Below are 19017 nucleotides of genomic sequence, written 5' to 3'. Positions count from 1 at the left end.
CCCCACTGTTAGAACTGGACACTGCGGTTCAGAGGTTCTGTCGCTGTGTTCACTGTTAGGACTGGACACTGCTGGTCCAGAGGTCTCTCGCTGTTGTTCACTGTTAAAACCGGACACTGCTGGTTCAGAGGTTCTGTCGCTGTGTTCACTGTTCGGACTGGACACGGTTCCGAGGTTCTGTCGCTGTTCACTGTTAGACTGGACACTGTGGTTAAGAGGTTCTGTCGCTGTGTTTCACTGTTAGACTGGACCCAGCTGGTCAGCAGTTCTGGTCGCCTGTGTTCATGTTAGACTGGACACTGCGGTTCAGAGGTTCTGTTCGGTCCGGCATGTTCCCTGGAAGGTAGCGTTGATGCTAGCTGCAATGCACACTTTGTGAGTTGTAACACAGTTGTGTCTGTATTTAGGTGTGTGTGTGGTGTGGTGTGTACGTGTGTGCCTCCCTGGAGGCAGCAAGCTTTATTAAGCTGCATTAATTTGACTGATAGAATCTTCTGTAATCAACCTGATCTTCTCTCAGAGGACATCTCTCATCATCTTCATACTCACAGATAACGCAGCAGGTTCAATTATTTCACTTAAACGATGAATTATCTCAGATCCAGTTAATGATCCCTCATCAACACGTCATATATAATATGAATATACCCCAAGCTCAATATGCCACAATAGAACTCTTTGCTAGTAATGTTAAGCTTGACTTGTGTTGCCCCAGTCCTCAGTAAGGAACGCCAGTATTGGTGTCACAAAGTTGCTAAAATGACATCATTTGACATAATCAGCCATGTGTGTTTTTTTATTAGAGCTTGTCTTCAGAGTAAAAAGCATCCTGACAAAATGAATTTCTTCTGGCTCAGCCAGCGCCAGCTCCGCGCATGCTGGGCGAGGGACCGGGTCACCGTGAGGGCGGGGAGCGCACCTGCTGCTCTTCAAACGTCTCATACACCAGAAGAAGTGTTCCATTGGTTGCTGGTTGCCTTTTTAAAAGAAGTGGCTAACGATGGCAACGCGGTTCACAGACGTGTTGCCATTGCCGTCACGTTTTGGATTTTCAACAAATCAACAAGCTGATGTAGGCACCGAGGAGCTTCACCTTTCCACAGGTCAAACCTCAGACCTTTAACGACCTAAATGATTTTCACGTTTTCCTTTAGATTATTCATCTTATTAACACAGTTCAATTTATTTGTTCAGTGACTGATAAATACTAAATACTATTTAAACATGTATCGGACCTCCATTCTAGTTAATATTAAATATTCTGAGTGGAACAGCGTGTACATGTACTCACAGTACACAGTGTGACGTCTTACAATGACCCATAACACACACACACACACACACACAACACACACACTCTGGTAACATCAGTCGCGGCTCAAACGGTGCTCGCAGGCCGGGAAGAGACGGAGGAAGACCATCTTGAGGACGGACGTGACGAGGAGAAAAAACAGAGTGTGAAGAAAGAGAAAAAATAAAGAGAGAGAGAGAGAGACAGAGAGCGAGAGAGAGAAGAGAGAGAGAGACAGAGAGAGAGAGAGAGAGAGAGACAGACAGAGAGAGAGAGGAAGAGACAGACAGAGAGCGACAGAGACAGACAGAGAGAGAGAGAGACAGAGAGAGAGAGACAGAGTAGAGAGAGACAGACAGCGAGAGAAGAGAGAGAGGCGGACAGAGAGACACGAGAGACGCTACAGAGAGAGAGATGCTGAAACTGACTCTGCTCTCGGCCTATCAGAGCATCCGCCCTCCACCTCCTCCTTGCATCTGGGCTCTGTGATGGTGTTGGAGAGAGCGAGTGAGCGAGTGAGGAGTGACAGGAGAGGAAGAAGAGCAGAAGCTGTCAGATGCGGACAGCTTGCTCTCCACACCTCCGCTCTCTCTCTCTCTCTCAGTTTCTCTTTAGCCTCGCTCGCCCCTCTCTACTTCAGCCAGCGTTCGCTCGCCCGTGTTGCTTTCCTGTTGAGAGAGAAAGAGAGGAGGTTTACTGCGATGGACTGCTGCCCACGACTGCTATTTACTGCTGCTGTTTACACCGCGGCATCATGGGACGCTGTAGTCTCCTCTGCAGTGCAGGGAGCACAGCTGTTGGCCCGGGGATTGGGGTTATCAGAGTTGGCAGATGTGAGCTGGTGGGCGGACGAGGCTCACCAGACTCTCTCTCTCTCCTGTATCTGATCTGTTCATCTTTTCCTTCCCTCCTGTTCTTCTTCTCTTTCTTCTTTTTGTTTTTTTAAAATCACTCAATTTTTTCTGTGCGAGTCGAGAAAGTTCAGGATGGTGTCGACTCACTCGGCCCAAGTGGTGGAGAGGGCGAGAGAGAGAGGAGAGAGAGGAGCCAAGAAGAGAGAGAGGAGAGAGACGAGAGGAGAGGAGAGAGAGGCGAGAGAGACGAGAAGCGAGAGGAGAGAGGATAAATGATGTGTGGAGCTGAGATTAAAACATGGTAACCAGATACAGAGCTGAGGAGAAGCTCTGAAGGCTGAAGGCGTGTTTGGTTGTAGTGTGTTGGTGTGGTGCTGCATTGATTATTGTTTTTGTGTTTTTTTGTGTGAAGTTCGACAGACTCCGCATGAACGTGCACTGAAGCGACATCACGTACAGGACCGACACCAGAACCAGAACCAGACCCCAGCAGCAGTGATCTCACTGCCCTAGTCCAGCAGAGTCAGCAAGCTCGGGGTCTGTCTTTCAGCCTTTTATTTCACCCAAGCTCTCACCAACCACTAAAGTCCAGTCCCCCACATTTACTCTTGTCCGGCGGCTTCTTGCCCTCACTCTCTCCTTTTCTCTTCTTAGCTTCCTCCGTCAGCTCCTCTTCACTCTCTCTCCTTCTGACCTCATGTCCGTAGAAGCTGCTGAGCCTGGTACTCCTCTTTTCTTCCTGGTCGTCCATAACGCCTGTTGGTACAAACACTAGTCGTCAGCTTGGCGGTGAGCTCATAGCGCGGGTACCCGTCGCTCTGAGCTCACGCCAAGCTGACGGACTGAGCTACCAGCAGCTACAGCTGTCAGCAGTTTACTTTAGCGTGACTTCTATGAAGAGTGCCATCTTCCTCCTTTAATGACCCCGTCAGCTCGTCGTCTCTCTCTTCTCTTGGAGAATTAGGTCCATCACACAACGGGAGCGTGTCCAATCGATTTACCAGCATTCTGTTTTGGAGAAACGTCACTGAAGGAGCCGTGACAGTGCAGCCCGGCTAACAGACCTGAGCTAACAAGCAGCTACAGCTGGCAGCAAGTTTAGAAGATTGAAGAGTATTTACAAAAGAGCTCATGGACACACAACCGTGAGGATGAGCCAGCACACTGGTGCTAATCTGAGGAGCAGGCAGGGGTTGGGTACCTGTCAAGGGCACCTCGGCCTGCAGGTGAACTGCACCTTCCACGTCCGAACGAGCCTGCATGACTGAACACTCTGCCGATGGTTTGATGCGCGGCGCTGTGCCTAGAGCAAAAGAATCTGTTACTGCGCAGCATCCCCAGCTGAGCTGCCTTCCTCTCTGGACGAAGAACTGGAGCGTGACATCCGAGCTGCCACACTTTCCTATCTGAAACGTGTGAGGACAGAGTGGATGGGAAATGTTGGTTTGGGGAAAAAACAGTCCTGACTAGGGGCAGTGTGAGGATAGTTAGTGTTGGTATCGACAACATTTTACATCCACAACGCAGCCTGTGGTCTCCGTGATACACGCACTCTCCAAGCCTGACGATCTTTCCCTGATCCGAACACGTCTTTGTACCTAAACTAAAACAGACCAGACTCGAACACGGACCGGAGAAGCAGCTGATGTGTACGGCTACAGCGGACCCTCAACATGCTGGGGACCCTACAACCAAGCTCACACGACACATGGACCCTCAACCAACGCAACCCTCAGCCATGACCGCCCAACATACACGGACCCTTCAACATACAGCCCCGGCTCAACACCCTGCATAACCAAGCCCTCAACACATTACGAACCCTCAACATACCAGACCCTGAAAATACCGGCCCACTACCGACCCAACATACCGGACCCTCAACATTACCAGACCTGACATACGGGGACCCTCACATACCCGGACCCTCAACATACCGGACCCTCAACATGCCACCCAAGTGACCCTCACATAACATACGCCCTCAAATACGGCCTCAACATACTGACCCTCCACATGACCACTACGATCCCCTACGCCCACAACTACTCACATGATCACCAAACTCCTCCAACAGGCCCTACAACGACCCTCAACATGGACATACACTAGGAACCCTCCTACACCACCATCAGCCCCCACATTCCCGGACCCTACATACGAATAACCCCAGGACCCTCCACCTACGGCACCCTCAAATACCGATACCCCTCAACCATCCACCCTCAACAACGAACCCCATATGACCAAATACAAAGGTGGACTCCTCCCAACATACCGGACCCTCACATACCAACCTAACTCCGACCCCAAATTCACGGACCCTTCAAATACGGGACCCTCCAACATACCCAAGCCTCAACATACCGGCTCAACCATGCCGGACCACAACATGCGGCCCACGGACCCTCAACATGCTGGCCCTCAACTACACCCTCAACTACCTGACGACCTCAACATCCGGCCCTAAACTACCTGAGACCCTCAACAGCTGACCCACAGACTAGCCTCAACATCCGGACCTCAACATGACTGACCCTCATCGTACCGGACCAACTCCACCCAACATACCGGCCAACCTACCTCCTCAAACATTACCGGACCTCAACATTGCGGACCTCAACAGTTAACGCGTGACCTCAACATCTGTACCTGTTTAAGCTTTCACATTTACTGGACCTGAAAGAGCAATCCCGGCCCCAACACTTTTTATCGACTTCGGATCTCCCTTGCATAACTATGGCCACCAGCTGGGTCGCTGTACCCACAGAGAAGTCCCCACAGAACTTAAACATCAAACTTGTGCTGTTATCAGCATGCTTGTAGACGGACCTGGATACCATGAAGGTCAGTTTTGGACAGAGGTTCTTATATTAAATATTGCTGACGAGGCTACATTGCTTAGTCCATGAACCTGATTTATTGGAGTTAAACATCTGGAACCTCACTCTGCTCTGCCATCCTGGATCTCTCCTTCATTTCTAAAACATGTTTTCAGCTTTCGTGAACGCAGGCACCAGCCGAGCAGACCAGCATGACTAATCAGCAGCACGAGCAAACAAGAAGCACTCAGACAGCGAGCAGCGAGCAAACTTGGTTTGTCCGTTATTGTGTTTGAAACAGCTCCGGACACACAGTGCTCCCGGCTCCCTCCACAGATTCAGTCCCGTCTGAGCCGATTCTTCCTGGAATGATTGTTTGTGGTGGTACTGAGATGCTTCTCGTCTCTCTCAGTCTGTTAGAACGGCTGAGACGCATCTCCGTGCTGATCTGCCGACTTTTCAGCTTGGCCATGTTTTCATTGACGTCACGTTCTGGCTGAACGCCTCGGCGATGAAAAGACTCGGACCCGTCCGTGGTTCAACGCATCAAGCCAGGATCAGTGCCGGTTCTCCGAGCTACCGCACATCGGAGGACGTTCGATCCTCGAGCACGATGCTCATCAGCTGCCTTCCTGCAGACCTGCAAAGCTAAGAGCGGAGGATCCAAAACTCGATCTGACGGCTGCTGAGGTCACCATAACTTACACCAGGCGCCATCATGAAGATACTCGCTATGAGTCGAAAGAGAGGACGTAAAACTGAGTACAACTGGACAAAGAACACGTCACAGCTCACAGACTATCTATGACCACCCATCCATCCATCCAGATTTGTTTCAGGACTTTTCTAGTTATTCATATTTTAATCTGCACGACCAAAACTACGGACCACTGACCACGGTCCCGGTTTGTCCAGGAACATACGATCACTTTACGAGCCAGAGAGAACCAACACATCCACCATGGGCAAGAAAACTGTAGTTGCTGTTAGCTCATGTTAGCTCAGTTGTTCGCCAGACTGTGAGCTCAGACACCGGGGGAGTTTTACGTGCTTTTGTACCCAGGATGTTGGACCCACCGGGAAGAAGGGAAGAAGAAGAAAAAGAAGAAGAAGCAATGCGCTGACCATGGGCCTGAAAGTTCCGTCTTCTTCTCTTCTTCTGGAATAATGGCAGAGGAGAAGAGAGGTGAAAGAGGCGCTGACGGGGAGGGAAGCTAAGAAGAGAAAGGTTGTCGACTCACTAGTTTTCTCAGTAGTAATGTTATCAGAACGAAATACTCATATACAAGCTGAACATGTTTACCACACTGGGCTTCACTCTCTAATCACAACCTACACTGATTTTTCTCTAGCTAGTTGTCTTCGCTCGGTCTTCAGCTCGGTCTTTCAGTCTTCGCTCGGTCTCAGCTCGGTCTTCAGCTTGTCTTCAGCTTCGCGTTCTTCAGCTCGGCTTTCGTCTTCAGCGGTCTTCAGCTCGGTTCCTCTTCAGCTCGGTCTTCATTCGCTCGGCTTCCGTCTTCAGCTCTGTCTACTCGGGTTAGCGTCTTCAGTCTTCAGTCGGTCTTCAGCTGCAAGGAACAGCTAGGTTTGGTCTCAGAGAGTATCAGCGTGGTCTTCCATCCCGAGTGTGCACAGGTATGTTGGTGGAGGACACGCTGATCTTAGAAGAGGCTGACAGTTTGTACATAAATGGGTGGTGGTCTCTATGCTTATGGATGTTACACTACATCCTACATGGGCAACATATTCACGATCTTGATATTTAAATGTAGATCATGAACACAAAGCCGGCTCGCTGATGATACCTACAGAAATTCTGAATAATTGGTCTTCCTTCTTTTGAGACAATGAGAGCAAACAGCAGAAAGTTTCACTGCCACTCTCAGCTCGTACAAAGAAGAAATGTGACTCGACGTCTATTTCTCCCTGAGTTGTGCCGCTGCCAGAAACGAGTTCAACTCACCCCCCTCCAAGGAAGTCAGACGCCAATGTGTGTTTGCATTCCAGCGCCAGCCGCGTGATGGAAGATCAACGACTGATCCTCTCGAGAGCTGAAGACCTAACAGGCTGAAGACTGACAAGGGGGACCGAGCTGAGACTGCTGAGACCGAGCTGTGAAGAACTGAGGGACCGAGCTGTGAAGGGGAATGGAAAAGACTGAACAGACCGAGCTGAAGACCTGAAGGGACCGAGCTGACACCGAGTGAAGACTGAAAGTACTAGACCCGAGTCTGAAGACCGAGCCTGGAAGACTGAAGACCGAGCTGCTTCTGACTCTGAAGCTCGAAGACCTGCAGGGACCGAGCTGAAGACAGAGCTGAAGGGACTGAAAGACCGACGCTGAAGTGACCGAGCTGAAGACTGAAGCCCGCACTCTGGACGCTCGAGCTGAAGACTGAAGACCGAAGCTGGCTTCTAATGGGGGGGGGACGAAAAGAACAACGGGATGGGGGGGGGTGGGACGACGGAGAGTGGGGGGGGAGTGGTTGAGGCTGTGGTGAGGGAGGCGACCTAAACCCGAGCTGAAGACTGAAAGCCGAGGCTGAAGATCTGAAGGACCGAGCTGAGACTTGAAGACCGAGCTGTTGAAGGAACAGTTTTTTTTTTTTTGTTTGTTTTTTTTTGTTGTATGTTGTGATTCAGAGAGTTAATCCCACTGTGGTAAACCATGTTCAGCTGTACTCGAGTATTTTGTTTGATATTATACATTACCTTTCTGATCAAAAGTTTTCTCTTCTTAGCTTCCTCCGTCAGCGTCCTCTTCACTCTCTTCTCCTCTGCCATCATGTCCATAGAAGCTGCTGAGCCTGGTTACCTCCTCTTCTTCTTCTTCCTGGTCGTCCATAACGCCTGTTGGTACAAACACTCAGTTCGTCAGCTTGGCGGTGAGCTCAGAGCGACGGGTACCCGCCGCTCTGAGCTCACTGCCAAGCTGACGAACTGAGCTAACAGCAGCTACAGCTGTCAGCAGGTTACTTCACTGTCCATCATAAACTCTGTAAATCACAGAGAGTTGAGGCGGAGCAGCCGGAGGACATCAGAGGGAAAACCAGAAAACATTTCCTCCATAAAATATGATCCAGTTTCACCAGAATCAGTGAAATAGTTGCTGCTGTGTGACTTAGTGCCGTAAAGCGTTACGTACTTCTCCCGACCCGGAGCCCAAAGTTACATAGAGTGAGAACAGACGTACGAATGTTCAGCTGATCACAGGTCAGTGTGGATCAGCAGGAGATAAACTCCGCTGTTTGTTTTTGGCAGATCAGTTCTTTTTAGATTTCCAGGATCAAATGAAACATTCTGATAGTTTCACAAAGCTCGGCTGCATTTGACACTTTGCATGCTCGCTGTGATTTTGTGCTGAGAACAAGGAGTGTCACATTTTGCAGAGAGTCGCACTTTGACGCTGAAAACTGAGTCAAAGCTTCATAAAAGAGAGAGAGAGAGAGAGACAGATGAAGAGAGAGAGAGACAGATGAAGAGAGAGAGAGACAGATGAAGAGAGAGAGACAGATGAAGAGAGAGAGAGAGATGAAGAGAGAGAGACAGATGAAGAGAGAGAGCGATCAGTCTGTGTTACTGTCAGAGTTCAGTGAAGCGTTCACTCTGCAGGGTATAGCACATCACTCAGTTTCTGCATGTATGGACCGGTTCTTTGTGTGTGTGTGTCTTTGTGTTTGTCTGTTTGAGGTTTCTGGGACTGTGTGTGTGTGTGTGTGTGTGTGTGTGTGTGTGGCCTCAGGCCCGGTTCAGAGGTCCGTAAGGCTGCTGCTGAATGCTGACCTACATCGTGCTGCTGCTGTAGACGGAGTCTCTTTAACATCTCAACATTCACACGTGATGCTACAGCACAAACACGGTTAAAGTTCTGTCATCTCTTTGGACTCTGGACACAGTTTAATGAAATAAAATAACAGCAGGGGTTTGTCTCCGAGTTGTAGGAATGAGATTTGAACCTCTCACAGCAGCAGTGATCACCTGCTGTGACTATATGTCAAGCTTCAGACCGTTAATTAGCCCGATGAGGTTGAGTTGTTTTGATTTAGTTTAATACTAGCCGGCACACTTAGATCTAATGTAGCCGTTAACGTTTTCTCATGACAGAGCAGGTCAGACTGTATTCTTTATAATATTAGAGATAATTCACACCATGAGCAAAGACTTGGTGACAGTGCGAGGACAAACCTTCATGGTGGATGGATATCTGAATCAAAATCAGGTTTATTTAAGTTGCTTTTTACATAATAGGAACTGGTGTTTGGGTTGAAAACACATTAAAACTAAAAATAAAGCACCAGTATAACTGACGGTTCAGTTTGAATGAGATGAATGAATGAATATCTGAATTATGATGAATTGATTATGATTATTATTATTATGATTATGATGAATGAATGAATGAATATCTTCGAACTGAGCAAACAGCAGCCACAGTAATTATATTATTAATAACGGACAAATATCACATTCATTTTCACGAGGTGTCTGGATAGTCTGTGTATTAATATTATGTACCACAACATGTAAATTCTCAGGTACATGGAAGGTGTACTTCAGCACAGTACTTCAGTAAAGTGTTGTTAGGTCATTCTTTCACTGAGAGTCCACGTTAACAAACCTACAGTGAGAAGATCAGCTGCTCTCTAACTTTTACATGATGGCTCAATCTTTTATATTTTTAAATATAGACTGTGAATCATGTGTTATGTAACACAATCGTAGTGAAGCATGCCAAGAAGTTAGAAACTAAAGAACTGACTGACCTTGTACCTCTGTCCTTCACCTGCCCTGCAGATCATACCTGTTGAAGCAGGTAATCGTCTCTGAACTCTTTAACCCAGCAGGCTGCCTTTCCTCTGATTTCTTTCTTGGTCATGTTCCTTCTGGTCAGGCCAAGACTCATGAACCTTCTCATCACCGACACCGAGAGGAGCTGCACTTTGTGGACGAGTATGGCCAGCCAATCACTATGCAGGTGGAGGGGAGAAGGGGGCGTGGCCACAGGCGGCGGCAGTCTCGTTGTGCGATGGAGTGCAGCGCTCCAACAGAAAGACACTGGGAGACCCTGAGAGTCATGGGACTGATGGAGGGAGACGAACGCCAGGGAGACAGCTACAGTGCAGGGTCGGTACTCTTGGAGCAATGGGACAAAGACATGATGTGAGTGATGTTTTCTTGGGGAAAGGCAGGGAAGTGTGGACGTAGTAAGGTACAGATCCAAATAAAAGTTTCCTGGGACTGGAAACGACTCTTTGGACCGGCTAAAAAAGAGGTATATGATAAGACACTGAGAAAACATTTAGGGTAAAAATCATGGACTGGGTAAAGGAGTAAAAAAAAATGGAAACCTACCCTGGTAACATTACAAAGCTACGGTCAAAGTTTGGGGATAACAGAACGGTTGTAACTGAGTGTAAAACACACTGGGAGGCCCCGAGAGTCATGGGAATTATGGAGGACGATGAAGGCAGTTAGGGGGCACGGGGATTTGGATTAGTTTGGTACAAGGACATAATGATGTGACTGATGTCCTCTTGGGTAAATGCAGGGAAACTGAGGATGTAGCAAGGTACACATCCAAAAGGCTAAAATCCTGGGACTGGGACAAATCATGAACTGAGTCAAGGGTTTTGAAGTTTTGGAAACTTTGGAGATCAGATAATAGGTTATGACTGGGTAGATTCAAACCTGATTAAAGGTTTGGCAAAGGGGCAAAATGATCCAGGTCATTGGAGACTTTGAATAAATAATCCAACCCTGGGTAAATACCCAAAAATCAAAGTTTGGGAATAGGGTTGTAATCGAGTGAAAACGGTTGGGTGTGGAGTAAATATTTGGGCATGGGTATAATTTTAGATATGGGATGAAAGCTTGGGACTTGGTAAAAGGTTTGGATTGGTGGAAATAATTTTGGATCGAGGTAAAAGTGTAAAAACAAGGTGCAAAATATTGGTAAGCATTTTGGAATGGGCAAAGAAAAAAAAAGGCTAGCACTGTGAAGAACAATGAAGGTCTGTATGAAATAAAGACTTTGCAGGCTCAGCATGATGTTGTGATGGCGCTCATATAAATATTCAGGGTGGACGGTTGTCCTGCTCAGACAGCTGTCAGTGTAACACATGCTATGATTACACATGTTGATGGAGACTATGAATATTCATAGAGGGATTTGCATATCATGGATCGTACCATCTGAACGATAACTGGAGCCGCTGTACATGAACACTGACGTTATCGCAGCGCTGCTATGAATTCTCTTTGACATGACCTGATTCCTCTACACAGGCCTTACTATGGTCACATGACCGTGTCACCTGACCTATACTCCACCAGTAGTCGCATGATGATGTCGCCTGATATCTATCCACCCAATGGCTACCTGCCAAGACTGTCGAATGACCAGCACCCGGGTCATACCTACCTGCCCAGTGTCTCCTACAGTTTGGATCACCTGGACAGACTGGACTACCAGGTGATTCATTGTGTTTCATTGTATTCCAATCATTATGTGGATTATTTCTACCAAAACAACAACAATCCATGAACCTAAAATCCATTCTGACCTTTTGTTTCTACTCCAGGTTCCAGAAATGTTGCCCTACCAGCCTAACTCCGAGAGCTGTCTGATTGGCTGCTACAACACAGAAGAGATGGAGCCAAAGGATTTCAGCAGACAGGTACAGAAGCTGGTTTAACTGATTAGTATCACAACTGTTTTATTTCTGATAATGGACCTGATACCTAAAACACCTTCTCTTTAGTCCGACTATCGTCCTCCTTGGAGGTCTGATCGTTTTCTTGGATACCTTCCCCTGAGTGAGCTTGACAGCGGGCTGGGATGTGGCCCTGACAGCCCACACCACCGGGTGGCGTTCTCCGAGGCCGAGACAGACGCCATGTCATCGCTGCCAGGACACACCCCTTCCTCCCAAGGCTCCTCCTCTTCCTCCGAGTCCCTGATCTCCTCCGAACCCAGCGACTCAGGCTTCCACAGCGTCAGCACCGGGGAGCACCGACGACTGCATAAGATTCATGGAAGCCACGCCCACCGACAGACCCACCATCTCCGTTCAGGCCACTCCCCTCGAGAGCAGAGAGGACGCTGGGATTTGGAGTCCATCCCTGAGACAACCCCAATGACTCACTCTGGAGCGCCACAGGCATCCCGCTGCACTGTGGGTAACAGCACGACCACAACAGTTCACTTCCACAGAGCCGAGAGGAGTCCCACCTTACCTCGCCACCGCTCGCCACCTTCTCCTTCTGTTGGTCAGTAAAGCTACAAATCACTGAACGATCCAACTGATGTAACAATGTGTCTTATATAACGTGTCTTCCTGTTAACACGCAATGAGCTAGCAACAGCAGCTACAGTACATTCAGTGCAATGAAAAACAACAAAACTTCCTTCAACCAATCAGGCCTCTCGGTTCTCTCTGTCTCTACACCCTTGGACAGAGAAATCCAATGCAGAGTCATGTGTTTAGGTGGAGTGCTCCAAAAACATGAGCAGGTGATAGGGGTACTTTGGTCAGGTTTCCGATACAATATTTCAGGTTTTAGGTTAGTCAGCTGCATACAGGACTAAAAAACAGACTGTAATAAAAACAAAAGCAAAACTACTAGGCCAACAACAAACAATAACACTCCACCACAAGGAGGAGTGTTCAAGAAAAATCCTGTCTCTGCATTTTCTCCTCTGGGAAATCCCTACAAGAAAATAATATTCACTTCAGTTAAGTTAAAAATTAGAAAACTAAAGATGTTACCAAAGTCTGAAGTGGAAGAGCCACACAGAACCCCATACAATGCAGAATATCACCAAAGAAACGAGAAGACTGGGTGGACTGGGTTGGTTTCTGGGTGGAGGTGTGTCTGCGACGAGCCAAAATAAATCCTCCATTGATTGTTTAGTAAGCAGAACAAACCACAGCATCTTACCAGGCCGGGCTGATGGTCTGTGGACAAGGTCTTCATGATCACTATGGTCATGCAGCAAGTCATAGTCTGAGACCTGGTTTAACACCAAGACGCTACAGGTCCAAAGTAAGGTGGTCCAACCTGACATGTCTTTCAAGGCGAGCAGATCTTGCTATAAAGGTTAATATGTGTTTAGATGTGATATGTGATGAATATTCGGGACCTGATTACTCATTTCTGTCTGCAGGTTGCCGTACTGAGCCCTGCCAGCGGAGGGCGCTGTGGTTGGAGCAGCAGCAGGGAGGAGGCAGGTTGATGGAGGCTCCAGGGAGGAGTCGAACAATAACAGATTTGACCGAAGGACAGCGCCGCCGCAGGGCGAGTCACCCCATCGTGACAAATCCAGACCGACAGAACAGCCAACCGGATACAAGCAGCAACACGATGGGGCCGAGGAGCAGGGCCAGTTATCCCAGTAACTGCCACCCCACCAGTCACCTCAGCATAGACAGAACCAGTCTGCCCAGTCATCAGAATGCACTGAGAAACAGCCAGGGAGCAAACCGGAGCAGAGAGGAGGAGTCCCTCTCCAAGAGTCCTGGGTCCGGCTCCAGTGGAGCATCAGACTGGCGCGGCTTTCAGACCCTCGGGAATCGTACCGGCAACTCTAAAGGTTCCTCTGTTCCCTTCTACAGCACACTGGGAGCGCCACAACGTAGCCCTCACTCGCCACCCTCTCCCCGCTCCAGACTGTCCAATCAGAAGTCAGTCAGGAACCAGCTGCTCAGAGCCCGAGCCTACAGATTGGCCAGGGAACGCAGTGAGGTCACGACGGACGAGGAGGTGCGAGGCGATGGAGAGCGAGAAGGCGATGAGGACGGAGAGGACGGGCGGTGGGCGGGGCGATACTGGAGCCGGACCGAAAGGAGACGCCACCTGGCGTTGTCGCGACAACACAGAGAGAGGAGAGTTGGAGCGGAGGAGCAGGCCGGCGGACTCCAGGGGGCGCTGTCGTCTCAGACGGTGCTGGAGCTGAGTCACATGAAGCAGAACCGACTGAGGAACAGCAAGCTGCTCGATGATTGGACGACTGTGGAGGAGCTGCTGACTCACGGGACACGGGTGGAGAGCGACAGTCAGCTCTGCCCCAGCCCTCTGTTATCGGTTACTACTGTCTGATGGGAAGAACCTCTGACACAGACTCCGGTCCAGATTCATTCAGAGTGCTGACAGAGGGCATGAATCTACTGATCATCATGTTTACCATCTGTCCTCCAAGTCTGTCCAAGAATTCCAGTCACAGTCTCATGTCCCTTGAAAACTTGCAAGCTAGGGAGCTCATTAGCTGTAATTACTTAATTTAATCAGTCTCATTGAAATCTTCAGGGGACGTGGGCAAAAATCCAAAATCCATGTGCACAAAAAAACTACCTGGTGTGCAGCAGGAACGAAACCCTATATCAGCTTAGGTGGTTTGTGATTAACATAACCACTACGAAACAATCAGAAAGCTCCCTCTCCTTAAACCACAGACCGAGTCAGACTCAGACTTAGAAGGTGGTTCATGAAACAAACCAAACCAGAACACAACAGGTAGAGTCATAGTCATAGTTTGGTCCATGAGTCCACCTGGAGCGCGCTCAGTTTCAGTCACATTTCAGATGGTTAGCAGGATAGTTTCCGGTGTCTCTTCCATAGATCCAAAATCTCTTTTTCAATAAGACCAGAATCCCGACCACACACACCAAAAGTGCGACAATCAAAACAAGAAGCGACTGGATTTATACTCTGATTTAAAGTCTGATTCCATTCTGACTCTGTGACGTTAAAATAAAAACACACCTTCAGGCCCCATATACTCTAAAATGGGAGATAAATCTGTGCCACAATCTTAATGAATCTGGATCTCAGTCGTGTTGTTTAATATCTGTCTCTGCAAAGGGTCAGAATTAGAAGAATGATGTAGGAACGTCATCAAAGCTACCAAGGAAAATGACCAACAAAGTTTTCTGCAGAAAAGGTTGAACTGAATACAAATCATAAGTATGACAATCGAACCAACCTCAGAGAAACAAAGCCAACACATCGTCTGACAAGAACCTCGATTGCTGAGGTTTGTAACGAAGCTTCAGACTGTGCAGCGTTCACAGACTCACTGAGCGGACCGGACGGTTTCTTCACACCGGACCGCCTGTGACTGAAATATCAGCGATCGGTGAAACAGTGTCTCCATCTCCTTTTTCTGGATTCTCTGCCTTGTTTCAGTCTCTGTGCCATAAAAACGAGGAGAGGTGGACGCTGTGTTCACTCTCAGCTTGTTGGAAGGATTTCTGCACCTTTATGATCAAACAGCCTCGAAGACACTGGTGTCCACTTTGTCCGGTTCCTCCTGAGTGATATGTGTAAATAAATGAACTGGGTTTGTATCTCTGAAGACTTCTGCTGCGTTTAGTGGATTTAAAGATCCGTTAGAGGGTGAACGTTGGTCTGTTGCTCCGCATGTCATAAATCAGAAATCACCATGTTTGTTCACTTCTGTGCTGAGAGTTACATGAGAAGATCGATTATATCTGTAGGTGAAATATGAAGCTACAACAAATACAGTTACTTTAGCATACAGACTGGACACAGCGAGCCCGACTAGAAGAAAGTCCTTGTAAAACTTGGAACGTTGTTTTTGCCGTTTGGTTTCTGTGTCGATTAAACAAACGACATATCAGACGTTGATCATAAATCTTTCCATGATAGTTTCCTTCATTCTGTAAAGCTGCATTTGTCTCTTCACACTGATACAACCTTTGATAATATTAATGATGAGGCTGCTATTACAAAAAGTGTTTGCTGCCTGAGGTGAGAAAATATGAGAAATATCAGATAAATCTGTAATGTATGCACTGACACCGATATCAGCTGCACCAATCGATATATCGGCTGGGTCTAGTTATTTATGGAGCTTTAGATGGAAACATCTGATTCACCTCATGAGCAGCCAGGCTGGATGTCTGCAGACTTTGTGCTAAGCTAAGCCAAAGCGCTCCTGAATGCAGCTTCCTGTTGTGGTGTCGATCTTCTCATGTCAACTCGCATATTTCATAACACACCGAACTGTTTGTGACTCGGTACATATCAGCAACACTTCAACCAAACGATGGAACTTTTTAAAACTTTCATCCAGATTCTGTCAAAGATTCTTCAGCAGGAGCGTTCACACAGACATGCTGCTACGAGCCGATATGATTTCAGCTTACGGAAATGTTCATCGGGGTTCAATGTTACGATGTGATAACGTGTTACATGAGGAAACTGTTCAATGCAATTTTGTTAAAAAAAGAAGATGTCAGTTTATTTTCATATTCTATCGAGGTTTGGAAGAAACGAAGACCTGAAGAGTTTTCAGGTCACAAAGTTTGACTCGTGAAATGAATTTATTTCTTTTCTAAACTGTGTGTGTGTGTGTGTGTGTAATTTATTTCTTTTCTAAACTGTGTGTGTGTGTGTGTGTGTGTGTGTGAATGAGATATAAAGTTTGATACTAACTTGTTCGTGGTGTTTAGCCAAAGATATTGTGCGTCTTTGGTTTGTGGACAATCTAGAACAACAATCACTGTATGATGTAAAAGTATATTTTATAACCACATTAGTTTTATATAGACTTTATTTTGCCGTGAGTCGATTAACATCCTGCTCTGCTAGTGTGTGCACATAGATGTTTATGATACAAAGCGAGCATGCTAACGCCCCAACAGCACAGAAAAAGCATCTCCGTTTTTATTGGGCTTTTATTTTGACAAACACAGGAAGAGATGCACTAAAATCACAAATAACCTAATTTGTTAAATTAAAGGACCAGCATGAAGGATCAAGTGCAAATTGCAACTGAGCATGAAAGAGAAACTATGGTGACAGTTTTAAGTTTGTCTGTTCTGGGCTACTGTAGAAATTTGGCGGTTTCAGGTGATTAAACAGAAATTAAATCAGTTATACACCGGACCTTTAAACTTCAGCCTGGCTGAATTTACCTGTCAGACTGGAATTGGATTAAAAAGTATAAATGATGTTGTGAGTATGCAGCTAACCAGCTAATTAAACTAAAACTGATTCCAAAGTGTTTTTTAATTTCACTGTGATTCATCGAAACGTTCTGAAGATGTTGACATAATGTTTTTGTTTTTTTACGTGTCTTTGTTCTTGAGATAAATGATTGATGTCATACAGACTGCACACGGAGGGTAACGGCTAGCCTGGCATCCAGTCTGCAGTCATGTGAGGAGAAACGTTATGTTTGACACACGAGCATGAGATCAGTGTCCATCTCTGTCACGCTCAAAATGTTGAATAATTCCTCTATGAGATCATTTGAGTTTTTTAAAACTAACTTTCCTTTCAAGTCTTCGATTTAAATTTAAACTTTAGAAAATAAAAAACATTTCTTTCGCTCCTCTTTAAATGTTCTGAAGCAGTGGAGATGTTGGTGAATCTGGTCCTGACTCTTTAGCTTCAACTGGTTTTTGTTTCTTTCAGGGCCGTGTGCAATAATCAGAGGTCCGGTCCCCGCAGGGCAGCCGGTCCTCTGAGCCCTGTGGGAACTGGGTCCCCGTAACGTGTTGTGCTCAGGTTTGTGTGTGTGACGATGACAGATGAAGGGTTATGTGACAAAATTTGATTTTTGTATTTCCTGTTTGTTTGCTGCATCCTGTGACCTCACAAATGTGAAACCTGAATCATGACGAGCAGAAACTCCATCGCCCAGAACTCCTGTAGAACAATGTCAGTAAACTGTGAACATTTAAACATTGATGTTGTTTTTAATTCTTGACCTGAGCGCAGCTGAAGTTTCTGTGTACAGGCCGACATGTCCTCTCTGTTTAAAGCAACACTCCGTCATAAACAAACATTTAAATACTGAGCCGCTTCATAATAAACGTGATAAAATGAAACGAATCCACAGTTTGAGGAGACGAGACGTTCGGCTGACTTCATAGATTCAGACAGACGGGTCAGAAAATCTTTCTAATGCAGCTCCGAGGAATCAAACACAGCATGAAACACACAAACACACAAAACACAGAAACACACGAAACACACAAACACACCAAACACACAACCACACAAAACACAGAAACACACGAAACACACAAACACACCAAACACACGAAACACACAAACACACCAAACACACAACCACACAAAACACAGAAACACACAAAACACACAAACACACAAAACACACAAACACACAAACACATAGAAACACACAAACACACGAACACACAAACACACGAAACACAGAAACACACAAAACACACAAACACACGAAACACACAAACACACGCAACACACAAACACACGAAACACACAAACACATAGAAACACAAACACACAAACACACAAACACACGAAACACACAAACACACAAAACACACAAACACACGAAACACATGAAAAATGAACTTTAACCTCAGTTTTCTCCTTAATGAGACATTTTCAATGTTTTGTTAATTCTTGTTATGAATTACATTTTTTTTTCACTTTTAGTTTTCTGTTAAAACTAAACATTTTTTTTCTTTGTCAAGTTTTATTTAAAAAATTAAAATAATTTTTTAAATAAAAAACACAAAAACAGGTAATTTTTTTTCCCCCATCAGAAGAAATTTTCAAACAAATTGCAGGTTTTAATTTTTAAGTTTTAAATCAGTGAAAACAGTTTAAACATTTTTAAATATTTTTTTTTCTTGAGCATTATTTTATTTATTATGTTATTTTTATTTTTAATGTGTTAAAACATTAGTTTCCTTTTTAAAGTTTTTTAATTTCTTTGTTTAACCTGTGAAAACAGGTGTGTGTTTTAGTAATCTTCCATTTGGCCTTCAGGGCTTCAGACAAACTGTTTCCTGTCAGCAGATCCAAAGTTAAACTTCATTTTCTGTCTCCTGGTTCTTTAACCATCACGCTGACTGACGGCGTTCTCCGCTGACTGACTGACGGCGTTCTCCGCTGACTGACGGCGTTCTCCGCTGACTGACTGACGGCGTTCTCCGCTGACAGTCGTGTTGGCTCTTCAGTCCTGCTCCATGACCGTTTCTATAGCAACTGGTGTTTCCACGGCAGCTGATCTCTCAGCTCTTGGCCT

At 46.4% G+C, this 19017-nt stretch overlaps 1 protein-coding gene across 2 annotated transcripts in view; it reads left to right on the top strand.

Moving 5' to 3' along the window:
* The window catches only part of LOC109139484 (uncharacterized), a 20944-nt gene extending 4600 nt beyond the window's left edge, over window positions 1–16344 (top strand). The window contains exons 2-6 of one of the 2 annotated variants that reach the window (XM_019263322.2): window positions 9859–10091; window positions 11253–11439; window positions 11549–11644; window positions 11729–12236; window positions 13135–16344. In XM_019263322.2, coding sequence (XP_019118867.1) covers window positions 9859–10091; window positions 11253–11439; window positions 11549–11644; window positions 11729–12236; window positions 13135–14066 — 1956 coding nt within the window. In that variant the 3' untranslated portion in view covers window positions 14067–16344. Of the gene's footprint in view, window positions 1–9858; window positions 10128–11252; window positions 11440–11548; window positions 11645–11728; window positions 12237–13134 lie in introns of both variants that reach the window. The other variant, XM_019263321.2, reaches the window with a different exon arrangement.
* Window positions 16345–19017: the final 2673 nt, after the last annotated feature.

Source organism: Larimichthys crocea, unplaced genomic scaffold, assembly GCF_000972845.2.
Source record: "Larimichthys crocea isolate SSNF unplaced genomic scaffold, L_crocea_2.0 scaffold148, whole genome shotgun sequence".
Lineage (NCBI taxonomy): Eukaryota > Metazoa > Chordata > Actinopteri > Sciaenidae > Larimichthys > Larimichthys crocea.
Note: the sequence above shows the minus strand (reverse complement) of the source record. Positions and strands in the feature narration are given on the sequence as shown.